The sequence below is a fragment of the Anthonomus grandis genome, chromosome 14 (genome assembly GCF_022605725.1).
Source record: "Anthonomus grandis grandis chromosome 14, icAntGran1.3, whole genome shotgun sequence".
NCBI lineage: Eukaryota > Metazoa > Arthropoda > Insecta > Coleoptera > Curculionidae > Anthonomus > Anthonomus grandis.
This window is the reverse complement of record NC_065559.1, coordinates 4,980,135-4,997,641: the sequence shown is the minus strand read 5'-3', so window position 1 is coordinate 4,997,641 and position 17,507 is coordinate 4,980,135. Positions and strand designations below refer to the sequence as shown.

At 31.6% G+C, this 17,507-nt stretch overlaps 1 protein-coding gene across 3 annotated transcripts in view; it reads right to left on the bottom strand.

Annotated features, from left to right (window-relative positions):
- LOC126744537 (serine-protein kinase ATM) overlaps window positions 1-17,507 on the bottom strand; it is a 66,370-nt gene that overhangs the window by 40,772 nt on the left and 8,091 nt on the right. For all 3 annotated transcript variants that reach the window (XM_050451979.1, XM_050451981.1, XM_050451982.1), the window contains exons 2-11: window positions 13,705-13,901; window positions 13,533-13,650; window positions 13,316-13,477; window positions 13,018-13,256; window positions 12,850-12,951; window positions 12,538-12,795; window positions 12,333-12,481; window positions 12,051-12,284; window positions 4,364-5,211; window positions 54-220 (exon numbers count right to left, since the gene is read on the bottom strand). In XM_050451979.1, coding sequence (XP_050307936.1) covers window positions 54-220; window positions 4,364-5,211; window positions 12,051-12,284; window positions 12,333-12,481; window positions 12,538-12,795; window positions 12,850-12,951; window positions 13,018-13,256; window positions 13,316-13,477; window positions 13,533-13,650; window positions 13,705-13,901 — 2,474 coding nt within the window. The remainder of the gene's footprint in view (window positions 1-53; window positions 221-4,363; window positions 5,212-12,050; window positions 12,285-12,332; window positions 12,482-12,537; window positions 12,796-12,849; window positions 12,952-13,017; window positions 13,257-13,315; window positions 13,478-13,532; window positions 13,651-13,704; window positions 13,902-17,507) is intronic.

Sequence of the window (17,507 nt, the reverse complement as noted above, 5' to 3'; positions counted from 1 at the left end):
TGCAAATGGCTTGTACGTAATTAAGATTTGCGTGGGAGGATATGGATACTTACCAAATCATAGTCGGTATCCAGTGAAAAATCATAGTCCGGGTTAGCGAAAACCGCCATGATTTGAAGCTGACGCTTAGTCGCGGTTTTTGAGACGAGACAGAACTTTGACAATGCTTTGGTTAAGCTTACTTTAACTGAGTGTTCTAGTTCAGTTTTTTTTCCGACAACTAAAATCGTGTTTAGAACTTGAATGTAATAGCGGCAATATTGGGAAATGGGGAGGCAAGTAAAAGATCTTATGGGTTAAACAATGTTTTGACCATTAGGATTAAAAAGAATAGACTAATCACAATAATATAATATCTACTAATTCACGTAAACAATAATAACACAATGTTCAACTCAATTGGTATTAAAATTGATAGGATAGGCAATGACTTAATAAACTGTTTTACCATCAGAAAAATTTGAATATTTTCTCTAAATCATTGACATTCCAGAAAGGATCTCATTAGTTGAGACAATCTAACTATAAGCCTTAAAGACTTTAATATACCAATCAAAAAGTAATTAAATACCTTTGAGAGGTGGGTATGGATGCTGTCCACCTACACTCTATAGAAGAAATTTTGAGTTTTTTAAGTGATTTAGTTATTTCTTTTTCGTTTTTACAATACAGCAAATGTATGCTAAGTCAGTGCTAATATTTATCTATAAATCTCTTGAGTTGCGACGACCGATAGAAAACTCGGGTTGCTATACTAGAAGCCAAGCAGTGCATTCTGTTAGTATGCCTTTTGTGACAAGAACAACTACTCAAAGGTTTTTTAACATGAATTGGTCCAAAATTTTTTAACCTTCTTCCCAGTACTATTAGAGTTCGAAAGTTCGAAATAAACATGTGTTTAGTAAAAAAATTAATAGGTTACTTTGTTTAAGTTTCTTAACTTTAAATTAAGTTTCTGCTACGGTGTTGCGTAGATAATTATTTATTTGCAAATTAAATATAAAATATATGCAATTTGATCAGTATATTTATAGTTAAGATTTGTTATTCTAACTAGGGCGTTTTAAATCATTAGTTTATTTAATCATTAATAAATTAGTTCATTCTTTGGTTTTAATATAGTCAGTATATGAAGACCATAGGGGAAAAAGAGGGAACGTCACAATATATCAAAAATTGAGTTAGCGTCGCCATCTACTAGAGAAACGTCTATATTTTATTATAAACACATATCCTGTAGAAGATAGTCATAGTCACGGCATAGTCCGTTGGTAGCCGCGTCTAAAACACCAGATACAGGGGAAAAACTAGAAATGTCCACTGGCAAAATGATAACAACAATGAATGCCCACAGATCGCTACGATGCAGATTTTCGTGCATATTTTTGCGGCTTACAGCGTTAAGGTTATGTTTTAACGTAAAAAATATAAAAGTAAAAAGTGTATCATGGAAAAAAATTAAAATAGTGAGCAGCAGGAGCAGCAGCAACACAGTGAAAAGTTTAAGAAAAGAAAGATACATGGACGGATTACGGATGTAAACAAGAAAATAAAGGTAAGCACTAAGCAGTCATGAACTAGGAAATGACTGTAAGTGTAAAAGACTGAGATGTTTCGAGAAAACCAGTAGTGAAGAAAGGCAGACACTTTTGAAGAACTTTAATCTATTAGCATCAAACAATGAACAAAATTTACATTTATGTGGTTTGGTAAGATGTAAATCTATTAAAAGAAGACGTCCTCGAAAAGATGATTTAAGAGGTAAGCATTTAAATCGACCTAGAAAAATTTCTGACCAGACGAATGAAAATATGGTTACCCATATTAAATCATTTCAGGGAAACAAAAGCCGTTATGGCCTCAAAAAATCAGATCATCTTTATTTAAGTGAAGATCTTAATATTGCAAAAATGTTAAAGCTATGTCAAAACAAATTTCCTAATCATCCTCTTTCATAAGAGTTTTAAAGAAATGTTTTTAATACAAAATTCAACATCCTTCGAGTACCCTCGTAAAGACACCTGTAGTGTTTCTGATCAATATACTGCAACAAAAAAAAAATTTAACATTCAAATTTGAAAATAATAAGAATATGCCAACTTTTACATCAGTTCTTGCCGAGATACAGAAATCTTTGCTAACACTGGAGAATGAAAATAAGCTCCACAAAATAAAGGCCCAAGTATTTTACGACCGAAAAAAATCTTCAAGAATCAGGTGCCAGAAAGATAAAGATCGTGAAGCTATCTGTCTCGATTTCCAAAAGAATGTACCCGTTCCAAACATCACAACGAATGATGTTTACTGCAAGAGATTATCTGTGTACCTGTTCAACATTCACATCTTAGCAAGTGGTGAGTCCGTCTTTTACGTATATTCAGAAACAGTGGCTGCAAAGGGAAGTAACGAAGTTCTTTCAATGCTAAATCATTTTGTTGAAAATTACCTTGACCCCCAGATAAAACACCTTGAAGTATTTTGCGACTCGTGTGGGGGTCAAAATAAAAACTATAACATGATCAAATACATGCATTATATTGTTCATATCAAAAAAAGACTGGAGTCTTTCAAAATAACTTTTCCAATTAACTCTTATTTAGAGTGCGACCGAAACATGGCCCTTCTGAACCAAAAACACCATGCTGAGCTGCCGAGCTATTGGGTCGAAGAAATAGAAAGGTCCAGAGTTAAGCCAGCACCATTTCATGTCGAAAACCTGGAAGAAGGCCACGATATAATAAGAAACTGGGATTTTTTTTGTGAAGGTGAATTATAAGAAAAATTGTCCGTTCGCAATACGCCCTGTGAGGGAAATGGAAGTCACAATTAGGCACCCCCGACTTGTTTCACATAGATGTTCCTATAATGGGTGTTGGGAACAAAGCTCAGTACTACCACCTATACAGACAAGAATTTATCCTGTATTGCGAAATGATGAATTCTTATATCCTGACCGAAAGTATGAAAGTAAGTTTTTTTTAAATATAAAACTTTTACTCATAGAATACGATTTTCAGGTCTAATCCCAATAAGCGAGGAAAAATTTAAAGATTTGCAAGCTCTGAAAGTGTTCTGTTCTCAAGAAGCTCAAAACTATTATGATAAGTTAGGTACCTTATGCCGCTAAAAACAAAAAGAAAAAGCAGCAATAAAACTACGGAGGTAAGATATTTTCTTTGATTAGTTTATTGCTATTACTCATAGAATATTATCTACTTTTAAGTCTTAAACAAATACTATAACTACGATACATGAAACCTCGAAATATTGGACATTATCCCTTTTTACTTTGTAAATTGATTTTTTTTTGGACATTCCTCATTTTTGCTATGGAGAATTGCAAGTTTTTTGTATTTTTTTGCATTGAAATGTGTTTCGAAATACAATGCTTTTGAATACGTGTAGCAGACAGTTAAATAAATAATATTTGACATATCTCAACCATTTAATTTTTAAGTCAAAGAATCTTAGAAGTTCCATACTTTAAAATCGATATATCTCAGTATTTTTATTTTGTGACATTCCCTCTTTTTCCCCTGTGGTTTTCATATAATATAAAGTATATTAGTATATTTGGTATATAGTATATAACTTTAAGTGAATTGTGAATTATATATATTCTTTTCTTAATTACTTTTGTTTTGTACACACACAGATTCTAATTTAGGTGTACATTGATTCATACTTTTGTGAGTTTTGTAAAATTATTGTGTTGCATTGAAATATATTTGATTGATGTGATATATAAGCCCAATAGACAGATTGTTAAGTAATTTTAATAGGGAACCAACTAGAGGTTGTAGAGATTAACATTTTTGTGCTGATTTTTTATAATCATAGGATATTTTGCAAATAGTTATTGAACCATCTGGAAAAAAGGAATTATAAAACCCTTAAAAAAAACCAGTGATCCAAAGAGATTTAATGACCTCAAGTGTCCAAAATTTTGTAAAAAGTTATTCACCAGCAAATTTGGGCGTTTATCAAATCACATTCTTTAATTCCTGAATAGCAGGCAGGTTTTAGAAAGAACTTTAGTACCACTACCAGTTTGATTAACCTTCTTAATGAAATGCGAAGAAACGAAAAAGAAAAAAGTACTTCGATACTATAAGTCACGATTTTATTAACCAAAACTTTATTTCGATTTTCTGTTCATGCAGTTTTTTACGTCTTATTTAAATCATATGCATACATTTTTGTTATTATATAAATTTATTAATAATTGTTATCTGTTATTGGGCGAAAGCCTGTTGATTGCTTAGTAAATAAATAAATCAAGTAATCCATTTTTTGCAGTTAGGACAACTTGCCTTAGCAGGGCAGTATTACATATAAAACAATCTAAAATTGACAGACTTACCATCTTGAAAAAAATTAAGTATATCCATTAAGCCTTTCAGAAACTCTATTGGAAAAGCCTCTTTTACCACACAAGTCGCGTTATTCTTCAAAGAAAACAAATCGTCTAAAACGTTGGCCAGCGATAAGATTTCTTTCAGGACCCCGTCGCTGTGACTTTTATATTTTGCAAGCGACGTAACTTGTCCTAAACCAAACAGCTGCATAATAAGATGAAAGACAATATTTTCTTTAATTTGACTTTCGTGTATCACTTGGAAATCCAACATACTGCTTAAAATATTGTGCAGAAGGCCTACTATACAAAGAATTCGCTCTATTGGTTCATTAACGGAGGCCTCAACAAATGATTCCAATTTTTGTGTAAAGAGTTGCAAGGTTTCTGTATCTGTATTAAAATTCCTGTTTAGAAGCGAGCTTTTCTTTGCCTTAACATCTTTTGTATTGTCTATATCTCGAATCTTAAACTGAGTTTTACTATATAAATCTATCAAATGTTTATAAGCAATTTCACGCTTATCAAAACGAGGCTCCGATAGATCCGGGCACTGTTTTAAAGTTAAAGCAACCAAGATGCTGGCGAAATCGTTTTTTAGAAAGCATCTGTAGTCCTTAACGTTCTGCGAGTTCAGTAAACTATGAAACAGCTCTTCCTTCTTTGATAGTTCTAGTTGAGACAAGTTAAGGTTTTCCAAAACTAAGTGTAATGTTTTAAAGTGATGTTCGGTTATGATCAGTACTCCCGAAAAGAATGTTTGTATCACAGATTCTACGTTTACGATGTTACGGTGCATTAGTTTTTGGAGGAGGCTCTGGGTCTGTTTTATGTGTTGATTTAGGCCTACCGCCCTAAAAATAAATAATGTTAATAATGTTTGTGAAATTCGTGGGTATAAAACTTTATAAACCATAAAAGATTTTATATAAATTAAGAGATCTATGCAATAAATAAATGATGAAAGAGAAAATGAGGAAAGAGTACAATCATCATAATATCCCCATTTTCCAAGTCAATCGATCAAATCAAAAGCTTCCATTACAACTTTACAATAAATAAGATTTCGTCAACTGTACGCTATAATTCAACAGTTTACCATCGTAACTACAGTCGTAGCATCGTGACAAAGGAAAAAAGGATAACCTAATTAAACAGGGCAAAACACTGAAGTTTAATTAGTGACTGGGACTTTAATTGAATTAACTGGTAATATAACAAAAATACCAACAATCATGATAGGGGGAAAAGTTGAATTCTCATTTATATAGCCCTCTCTCAGTCTAAGAATTAGAAGAGCATGGGAATAAAGTGATACTTTTCTTGTATAATTGGACCAATTATGCCCGAAAAACACTATTTCCAGACAATCCAGACACTATTAATAGAATGAAACCATGATATAGAAAATGATATAAATATAGAAAATAGGGTCGTCAGAAGTTGAATTCTCATTTATATATCCCTCTTTCAGTCTAAGAATTAAAAGAGGATGGGAATAAGGTGATACTTTTCTTGTATAATTGGATCAAATATGACCGAAAAATACTATTTCCAGACGATCCAGACACTATTAATAAAATGAAACTATGATATAGAAAATAGAGGGAAAGTTGAATTCTTATTTATATATCCCTCTCTCAGTCTAAGAATCAGAAGAGGATGGGAATAAAGTGATACTTTTCTTGTATAACTAGATCAATTAAGCCCGAAAAACACTATTTCCATACAATCCAGACACTACTAATAAAATTAAACCATGATATACAAAATCGGGGGAAAAATTGAATTCTCATTAATAAATCCCTCTCTCAGTCTAATAAGTAGATAAGGCTTATACCATTGAATCCTGGTCCCTGTTTGCAATGCGAATAATGTAGCACATTAATATCACCAACAGCTGGTACGTCAATAATACAATTTTAAAGCTAAGAAGTTACTTATCCCGAGAAAAAATGGTTTGCATAAAAGTTAGAGATTGTATTAACCGAGAATGAGATTGTAGTGTTTGTATTCATGAAAATCCTACAAAACTATTGAAATTAGGACAACTATTACATCCATTAAGGTATTAAATTATAATATTATAAAAAGATAGTCGGGATACTCCTGTTCCTGATCCCTTATATATTTTACCATTTTTTTCTTTCACTTTAAGACTATAAAGAATCCTACTTAAAGCTGGTATTATTCACTTTGTACCTAGGGGTTTATAGAAAAATCTTAATTTTCCTGTTTATTTTTCTAAAGAGAGCATAAAACTACATATGAAGGAGAAGAATAAACTAAAATTAACAAAATCAGAGGAAATAATGCCGAATTTAAAAAAATACAGGGAAATAAGAGTCAATGCCAAGAAGATAGTCTAAATGAATTACCAGGGATTTGTCAGCCGTTCTCAAACTAACATTCCTAAATATTTCTGGTAATATTTAAAATCTAAAAGGAGTGTCTACAGGGATATCGAAATCAGATGCAATTTAATGATAAAATATCGTCAGAACCAAAGGAAATCGCTGACCTATTCACTCTTCTAATTCTTGCAAGTAGATATGGGACCTAGGAGGTACTGAAGACTGACCTGCCAAAGAAAAATATTTTCACCTTACAGACGGTCGAATTAAAATCCTACCTCAACTGCCTGTAAGAAAAACAGTTCTTTCAGGTCAATTTTCTAACTTTTTAAAGTAGCCATGGGACCTCAATTGCCTGGACAAAATAAATGGAAAGAATTGAAATTGAATTGGCGAATGTTTCCTCAAATATTGGTGTAGTAAACTTATAAAAAAGGTTGTTTCTTCTAAAACTAAACTACTAACTAAAACACAATATATACTAAAATACAAAATAAACTAAAATACTGAATAAATGTCAAATGCACACCTGATGAGATGTTTTGTTAATCTTTTTAAGTATGTCTTAGATTTGGAATTTTGATTATTCATTAGAATAATAATAAATGACCTTTATTTTTTTGTTAAATGTGCAAACTGTGCTGTGTCCAATAAGAAATATGGTCTTAATCTGGATGTGAGCCATGTTTCTTGGGATGTACAGAGATGTGAATTGTACAAGAGAATTGAAGACTTCCAACGTAGTAAGTACTTAAAATAGCAATTAGACTCTAATATTGTTTTAAATTCTAGTATAATATATTTAAATTGTCAGGGATATCTTAACAACAAGGATAACATTCTAGTTTTAATTAATGATTGGAGGCCTAGAATAGTATTTTTAAGTGAGACACATGTTAGTCCAGAAATTGAATTATGTGAATTGCATGTAGATGGGTATAAATTAGAGCAATGTACCACTAACAACAACAGAACAGGAGGTGTTATCACTCTGGTTAGGTGTGATATTAGATATAAGTTTAAAACTGTTCAGTGTGTTGATAATTATGTTTGGTTATTGTCTCTTGAAATGTCTCCGTCTGGTGTTAAATATTTGTGTACTGTTTTATATCACCCTCCCCAAAGACAGGATGGTAAATTCTTAGAATACTTTAATGACTATCTTGATCTTGTAAGTGATTTTATCGGCATTAATATTATAGTGGGAGATTTTAATTTTGATCTTTTAAAAGATACATTTTACGGCAATACAACAATAAAACAGCTACCAGAATTGCGCCTAATAGCCCAACTCTTATAGATTATATAATAACCAATCATAAACAGCTCCCACACAGAGTCCATTTAACACCCAAAATTGGCGATCACTCTATTTTGTCCATAGATTTAAATAAAGAAAAAGAGCAAGATGCAGATATAATATGTTATCAAAGGTCTTTTAAAAATTACAAAAATGATCAGTTACAGCAAGAGCTCTTAAGCATTGAGTGAAACAGGGATATATCTGATGTAAATCTTTTGGCTGATTCTTTTGTCACTGAAATAAAAAATATTATAAATCGCATGTGTCCTTAAATTAAATTTGTCCAAAAACAGAAATATTTAGATAAAAAGTGGATTAGTGTTCAGATCAGGGAACTAATGCAGGATAGAGATATATTATACAAAAGGGCAGTTATCGATAAGAGTGAAAGAACCTGGGGTGAGGATAAAGCTAAAAGAAATTTCATTGTAAATAAAATTCGGGTTGAGAAAGAAAAATATTACGCTGAAACTATTGATTTACATAGAAAAAATCCAAAAGAACTGTGGAAAAACCTTAAAACTGTACTACCAGGAAAAAAGCAACTACTGCCACATAATATAAGATTTGAAGCCGAAATAATTACTAAAGAGGCAGATATAGCGGACAGATGTAATAAGTATTTTGTTAATAGTATTGAACATATAATCCTAAATATACCACAGCCCGCCAACATACCGCCCTTTAACAATGGAACCACAGTGACTAATAAGACACTATCCAAATTTGAAAAAAATATCAATGAGTCGAATGAAAGAATTGCTTAAAAGTTTAAAAAATGTTGGAGGTGGAGACAGTGGTATTTCTAAACAGGTTCTTTGTGACGTTACTTCTGCCATTGGAGATCGACTATTGGATATAATCAATACATCACTTGGATCAGGTGTATTCCCAGAAACGTGGAAATTGTCGACCGTAATTCCTGCTCCCAAAGTCCACAATACTAATCTTCACCATGAATTTAGACCAATTAATACAGTGCCGGTTTATGAAAAGCTATTAGAAATTTGTGTAAAAGAACAGCTACTTGAGTTCTGCATTAGTAATAATGTCATCGTCCCGAATTAATCCGGTTTTCGCGAAAGGCACTCCTGCGAGTCTGTTGTTGTTGGTACCTGTGATAGTTTCCTCAGAGCCGTCGACAATGGTAATTTTGTACTAGCCGTATTTTTAGATTTCAAACGAGCATTTGAAACAATTGATAGGACTATTTTGTTGGAAAAACTTTATAGTCTTGGAGTTAGAGGTAGTGTGTTCGACTGGTTTCAGTCATATTTATCTAATAGGGTACAACGAGTTTCATTTAAGAATAGTATGTCTGAATTCATTATTGTAGAATATGGTGTGCCACAAGGAACAGCTTTGGGGCCATTATTGTTTCTACTATATATAAATGATATAGTTAGAGTAGCTACCAAAGGTAATATTGAGTTGTTTGCTGATGATACAATGCTTTATATTTAGGGAAATAACTTACAACAAATGCAAAATGAAATTAATAGTGATCTTAACTTATTTAATTGGCTCTGTGTAAATAAATTATGTTTAAACGTAAACAAATTTAAATTATGTGTTTTCACAAAAAAAACTAAAATGGCATAGTTGGACATTCAGGGTTTGCATATTATGGTAAATGGGGAAAAAAATCTTATACGATAAAGAAATACTTTGGGTACAGTATTGGATTGTAATATAAGTTTTTATGGGGACTTTGATTACATATTAAGAAAATTTTCTAAAAAAGTTAGATTTATTAGCCGAATAGGCAAAGAATTATCCATAAACACAAAATTGTCCCTGTATAATGCACTACCCCATTTGCAGTTCTGCTCAACTTTATTGTCCAATTTGCCGAAATTTAAAATGGGAAGTAATACAAAACAGAGCTTTAAGAGTAATTTTGCGTTGTAATCGTTATACCCCTATAGAAACCATGTTAACTATCCTAAATGTGTTGTCAGTTAAGCAAAGAATCGCGTATAATGTTCATGTATTTGTATTTAAATCGAAACATAACATGCACCCAAAATATATCTGTGATAAAGTTAAAGTTTTTAGTGGTGTCCACACATATAACACCAGAAATCGTAATGATTTTATATTACTCAGAAGATGCCAGACAGCCCAAACGTATAATTCGGTACTACATAAGGGTATTATTGAATTTAACAAGTTACCAGTAAATATTAAAAACTGTGATAATCAAACGGCTCTTGAAGGAATACGTTCAAAATAACTGTTAACTATTTGTATTTCTTTTTTAGGTTTATTTTTTAGGTTTAAGTTTTATGTTCTTTATCATGCGGTGATTATTATTGTTATTCTTATGGTCGGTTTTATTTATTTTTACAATTTTAATAACTTTTTAAATTTAGCTTTATTTTTTAGGTTTAGCTTTTATGTTTTTTATCATGGTAATTGTTATTTTTTACATTTTGTTTATTGATATTTTTTTCTGATTTTTATTAAAATTTTATTTTAGAATTAAGTTTTTATCTTATTTTTATGTTTAATGTTAAGGATATTTTATTTAATTTTTTAGGTTTTATTTTTACAATCTTTTATTTATTTAAGTTTAGGTCTAAGGTTAATGTACTGTTTATACAATGCACCTTTATCGTATAACATTTATTTTTATTTTGATCTGTGTCCACGTTAGCTAGGCCTCCTTTTCGATTCGACATTTGTACATACGTAGATTGATTTTTTAGTTATTAATTATTAATCAAAAATCTTTGTATATTTTTATTTTTTTTGTATGTAGCACTCTTTGCTAAATAAAGAAAGATTATTATATATTATTACATAATATATAGTATATTATATTATTATATTATACTTGGAGAAGTTCAATATAGTTGTTTGGCTTAACCAAGTATTCAATTCAAAGAATTATAAGAAAAAGATTACAATGAAAATGTTGCACGTAATTTAGTAGGTGAACCCACTTTAATTTAGAAATTTCAAATTTTGTATAATTTGCCTATAAATAAGTTTATCATTTTATGTTCTTATATTGCCGCTAATTAAAAGAATTTCGAAAAACAAACATTTTAATGAAATGCCAGTTTATAGGAGAATTTGATTACTTAGTAACTCAGGGTAGATGGAAAGCATTTCAGCCTTTAATATCAAATCAAATCAAACATTTTTTGTTTAACCCTAAGCAGCTAGATAGCCTAATACCTGTGTGTGCTCTTTTAACGTTATTTTCTTGACATAAATCCCAAAAACTACCATTCTTCCTTTTAGTGTACAAAAAACTCCCTGAGAGGTATTTAACATGATTTCAACTGATATATACGACTATGTACATATGTCATATGTTGAAATACAAAACCACACACGTGTGTTATTTCGCAACGAACCAGAGTCAGCAGTTCTAGGAATTGGCAACAATACCATTTCCGTCGATTAGCAAACCGGTGGCCTGATTCCTTTACCATGGGAACCGCTGACACCGCTGTACTATTTTGTATAAATACAGCACACATAATAATTTTAAGTTAGTTCTGTAAAATTAATTTTAAGTTGTATATTTAATCTATGTCCATTTGAATTTTGAAGTTTTAATAATTATTTTAATTAAATAATAATTATATTATTAAATAAACCTTTTTTTATAAAGCGAAATCGAGTTTTAAAGTGATAACATGTATAGTTTGGTCACCAATTTACAACACACATTAAACGTCTGAAGAAGGGAGGGTCACAGTGTCAATTTTCTCCTTTTTAAACTTTTGAAATTACACAGCAATAAAGATGAACTCATATTGTTCTGACTATAAATACATTGGCGTCGCATAAAAATTAAATATGACTTTGGCTTAATTTGCTTGGAAGGATACGATTTCCACCAGACGACTTACACTGAACCCATTTAAGACTAATTGGTAAAAACGAACCAACAAACCGAACTATGTCACTATTAAATCATTACCTGCCATATAAATATGAAATTAGCAATTATTCATTAAGTACCTTTAAATTACATAGAGGTAGGGTAGTTGTCAATTGATATGATGCTTTTCCTTACCGTAAAGTAGAGTCTCCAACCAGTTTCCACAACGTTTCAATCTCTACTTCATACCCTTTTTCTAACGTAGATTCAATATCAATTAAAACCGCCTGGGTCTCATAAATATGGCTTACTGTATCACTGTCTTTCACTTCAAGTTGCAGCGTATGTAAAATTTGCAACAAATTCAAGAAAGTTTTTTTAACGACTAATTGAGGGTACGTTTTTAAAACGGAGCCCACAAGTTTCACCCTGCAATTTTTAAAATATTATTGAGAAAACTTATGTAATTTAACTTACCAGACCCAACTTTTAGTTTCTTCAATTTCGGTGATAAAAGCTTCTAAAGAGGTCGCGACTTTTCTCTTTTTGTGAATCTGAGTGTGCATTTCTAAGCTGCTGTCTGACGATACGGATATAGAGGATTGATATTCAGAATCACTAAATAACTGGGAAAATAACGGTTTATTTTTGGACTTATGTAGAGATTATATGCAGAGTATACCTGTTTACAGACTTCAACAAACAAACAAACAAAACTATCTAATATCACAGTGGTTTGTTCATGAGGAACGAAGAACAAAGTATTTTTAACGCATTGCTTCAAATATTGTGACACCTCCCCTAGAAGAATATTGTACATTCGTTTAATGCAAGATCTCCAGTCATGCCAGTTGGACGCTACTGCTTCAGGACTCCCTTCAGATTCCCCATTTGGATTATGAATGACCATTTGCAGTAAAAAAAATTCAATAACATTTACCTAAAAAACATGTGAATTTACAACAAAAAAAATTAAATTTCTCAAACATCATACTTTCAAAATAGAGTCATGTCCTGAGGCACAGTATAGATCTAATAGAGTGGAAAAAACCGTTTCTCCTAATTTGCAACAACTCAGCCTGTTATCTTCTGCAGTCTAGAAAATCAAAAATGTTCCTTAAATATTAGTACAATCTGTTGTATGTATATATCATTTACATACATATTTGCAAAAGTTCAGAAGAATTTCCACTGCAACTTCTTGTTGCGCTCTAGGATGGAGGGACGATATAGACTGGCATAGCTGCGTTAAAAAAGGAAACTGTTCTCGCAAAAAACTGGGAGGAAATGCCCCCAGAGAACCGTTCTTTATCAGCAAATTAAAACAAGTGAAAATAATCACGTTGTTTGAATCTGAATTATTGCATTTAAGAACTTCTGATTTTAGGAGAGAAAATAGCACTGTAAATAAATTAATTGGTTAAATATGGAAATTACTAAAAATGTGTATATTGGCTTACTAATAAAATCCTCTGGATCAAAACTGCCTAGACAACCGTGGTTAGGCAATATATATTCTTTTATTAGCCGCAGAAAAGGATCCCTACATACTTTCATATTTCTTTCCCTCAGGCACCCATCTACATATTTTATTATTAGTGGAATGTTTATTTTCTCATCTCCTAGAAATACATTAATAAAAAACTAAAATTTCAGAAAATTATAATTATATATTACCCTCTTTTAAGGCTGCTTTTACTATCAGCACAACCAGTTCAATAGAATTACTTAAAAACTTATCAGGGCCTTTTGAGGCACCTTTTTTATTAACAGTATCAGCAAATTTATCACATTCCTTAAAAAAAAAATGTTACAAGACTATTCTGCTGGGATAATATTACATACTTACGATTTTTAAAGAATACTGTGAATCTTCCAGCAAATCCTTCCATGATAAGGGGTCTTCTTTGTTTAGGTACGGAATAATATTTCCATTGTTTAACAAATCGGTAAGCTTTTCTACTGCCGGCCTTCTTTCTGTTACTTTGTTGCTCTTTAGATTTGCTTGGTGTTCTATTAATTCTCTTTGCAAACTCATGGCGAGATCTGAAAAATATTAAAACTAGTTAATATTAATCGAATTTTGTTTAAATTTTGGGAGCACCTAAACACTTTAATCCGAGACAGTATTTCTTTATTTACAGGAAGAAATATGTAATAAAACTATTTTATTTTCTCTGTTCATGGAGGGTCAGTAGCAAACATTTGAGGAACAGCCTCTCACACCACACAGCAGGTCTGTTTTTTTAATTTTACGGTAAATTTTAATCACTTTCTAAAGATTAGTGTCATAATCATTGTATTAGTCTTAGTGTGTGTATACAATTAAAAATATTTATTGTGCCTTAGTTAGGTCTAGGTTAAAGTATGTGTCAGTAATTTGGTATCATGTAAAACATATTACATTGGCAGAAAGCATTAAGCATAGATTCTTGCGAGTTAGTTCATATAAACTCACTTTGATCATAGTAGATCACAACTATTATAGAGAAATAGAAAGTCAACTCAATATGCCATTTTTGGAATATCACAGGGTTTGTGCTGAATTAAAATGTGTGTACAACTTAGTTATTGGTAAAATAGAGTGTCCAGATCTACTTCAAATTTTATACATTGACATTGCGTCAAGGAATAGAAGATCGGATTTTATTTAATTTTTGGTGTTTTGTTTCCACAGAACCAACTATGGATATTATTCTCCCTTAGATAGATATGCAATGACTGTAAATCAATATTATAAAAATGTAATCATAATCATAAATAATAGTCAATTTGAGGTGTAACATAACTTATTACATTGTGATGTAATATACGTTTGATATTTATTTTAAGTGTTTGAATTTGATATAATTGTAAGAGGTATTAATCATTATTTTGTAATCTGTTTAATATTGCTCTGATAATTGTAATCTGTTAATGCGGTTTTCCCATAAATAGATAACTAAATAAAAAAAATCTGATTAGGTATTTTTAAATATGTTTGGTGATTTGTATCTATAACTGTTGGAATACCAAAACTACTTGTCGTCACCTATATAATCTGGCTTTCAAGTGGACAGTATTTCTACTATGACTATTAGAAAGTTTTGGATAAAGTGAATCATTCTTTAATTCTAGGGAAACTAAAACATTTGGGGATAAAAAGGCCTGCTTTGAATTTAACTGAAATTTTTTTGATTGGATGTCCATTTGTCCAAAGATTTCAGAGTGGGGTGCTCCAAGGGTCAAACTGTGGTCCAATACTCTTTAATCTGATCACCAAAGATGTTGGATGTGGTTTGTCCTCTAGATATTTAATTTTTGCAGATGATTTAATGGTTTTTGATCACAAGACCTGATTCAAGCTGCAAAATGGTCAAGCCTAAACGAGGGTTTCTTTTAAATACCTCTACTACTAGTGATCTTTGTTCAAAATACTAAAATGCTTCAATTTCCATATAATTTTGATAATGCAACTAAATTAGATGAAGCTAAAGATTTGGAGGTCAGGTGTACATTCCACCCCATGCTAGAATGCCATAGGTCAATAATGGTTCTACAGAGGCCCTATACATCATTATTAGTATTTTTTTACTTAAAAACCCCTTAGTATATGAAACTTATGAATGAGGAATTAGTTTTTTTTGTTTTTTGCTTGGAATTTAATTTATATTAATAATAATTTCTTTAATGCTTTCAAGATCTAATTAAAATAGACAATAACAACGTCACAAAACAAACAAAATTAAAATTTGATAACATCTACACAGTACATACTGCTAATAAAAATAGTAAGAACAAAAAGATAATGTTGGACATAATAATGGGTGCATTATCTTACCACTTATATCTCAAGTATGATACATTATGAAGATAAATAAATTAGTAAACAAACCCTTAATATTAATCATAATACACATTTAAAATTGTAAATCGAAACTATAGATACACTTGCCCAACAGATACCTTGCAGTGTCTTTCCTAAACTTCATGATATTTTTCTCTTGCCTCAGGGCGAGAGGTAATCTATTATATGTTTTAATAGCAGCAAAGGGAGGAGATCTTTGGAAAAAGGCAGAGTGATGAGTTGGGACACTCAGTTCAGCTCTCCCCCTTGTCACAATAGACATCCCCTCAGCATAATGATCTTCATTAGTTTGAAAAAGATGCAGGTGTTTCTTTGCAAAAATAGCTAACATAAGAATGTACAGAGCTGGAACAGTGAGTAGACCAAGCTTAGTAAAATAAGTCCTACAAGACGTTTGTGGTGTGAGTCTGAGCATGCATCTTATGATGCGTTTTTGTTATCACACTATAAGTGATTAGAGATTGGACCGATGCAGAGTAAAGTTGCTTCAGACAATTTAGGGAAAGCTTTTCTCGTAGACACCTTATTAACTCGCAGAAACTATTTAGTTTTTTGCCAGGAGTGTCTATGTGTGGGACCCATGTGAGACAGAAGTCAATTTGTATACCATAGGAATTTTAAGGAAGCTACCTCTCGAAGAGACTTTTTTTTCAAACTTTACTAGTAGGGAATTTTGAGGTAAAGTTTTGGAGAATGTCAGTAGCCCGGTTTTATCAGCATTTAGCTTCAGAGCATGATTGTCACACCACTCCTGCATCCTCTCTACCACCTGAGAAGCTCTGACAGATAGTTCTTCAATCAGATGTTCTGACAAGATTATGGAAGTGTCATCAGCATATTGGTTGATAAAACACCCTGGAAAACACTCACTGAGACCATTTACATATAATATGAATAGTACTGAATATACCTAGAATTGAACCCTGAGGCACTCCCTGTACCACCAAGGATGATGCTAAGTAAACATATTACCAGAGTCAAGGCAAACTGTTTGTTCCCTCTGATCTAAATAAGAGGCTATAAGTCTGGCACAGTTTCCCCTCAGTCCACAATTTTCAAGGATTGACAGCAGTAGACCATGGTTGATTGTGTCGAATGCTTTCGATGAATCGAAAAAGAGTCCGGCAACTTTTTCTTTTTTGTCAACATTTTCAATCACAAAGGATATAAGCTTGAAAACTGCCAACTGGGTTGAATGATGATGTTTTAAGATGAGAGACTATTATAGTACCGAGGTACTTGGTACATATAGAACCTTTTATAACAACATTATTTATTTGTTAATTGTCAAAATCTGGATTTGCATTTGTGAGTGAAAAAAGCAATATAGTGTGTTTTTTTACATTTAAGGATAATTTAAGCTCTTTTTATTGCATAAAATTCATACTTGGGTCTTGCCATGTTGGGTCTTTAAAAATGACTGCAATATCATCTGCATTACCAATAATTTTATCATCAATGTTGAGGTTACAAAGTAAGTTTATGTATAAATTGTAGAGTCAGGCTAATAGCCACGCCTTGTGGCATCTTGACTTATTGTATATGAGCAGTAAGGTAGATAATAAAGACATTCAACACAGTCCTTCACACCCCTCTTGATTTCATTATATTTACAAGTGTTAAGTGAAAGATTGTGTCGAATGCCTTAGACAGGTCAAGAAAAAACACCAAACATTTTTTACCATTGATTAGTTGTTATCATTTTCGTAAGTTGAAGAAGTAGCCCATTCTTGCAGTGGAGTTAATAGTTCAATGGATAACTGAATCCTTCACTAAATTTATTTAAATAAAAAAATGCTATCAAA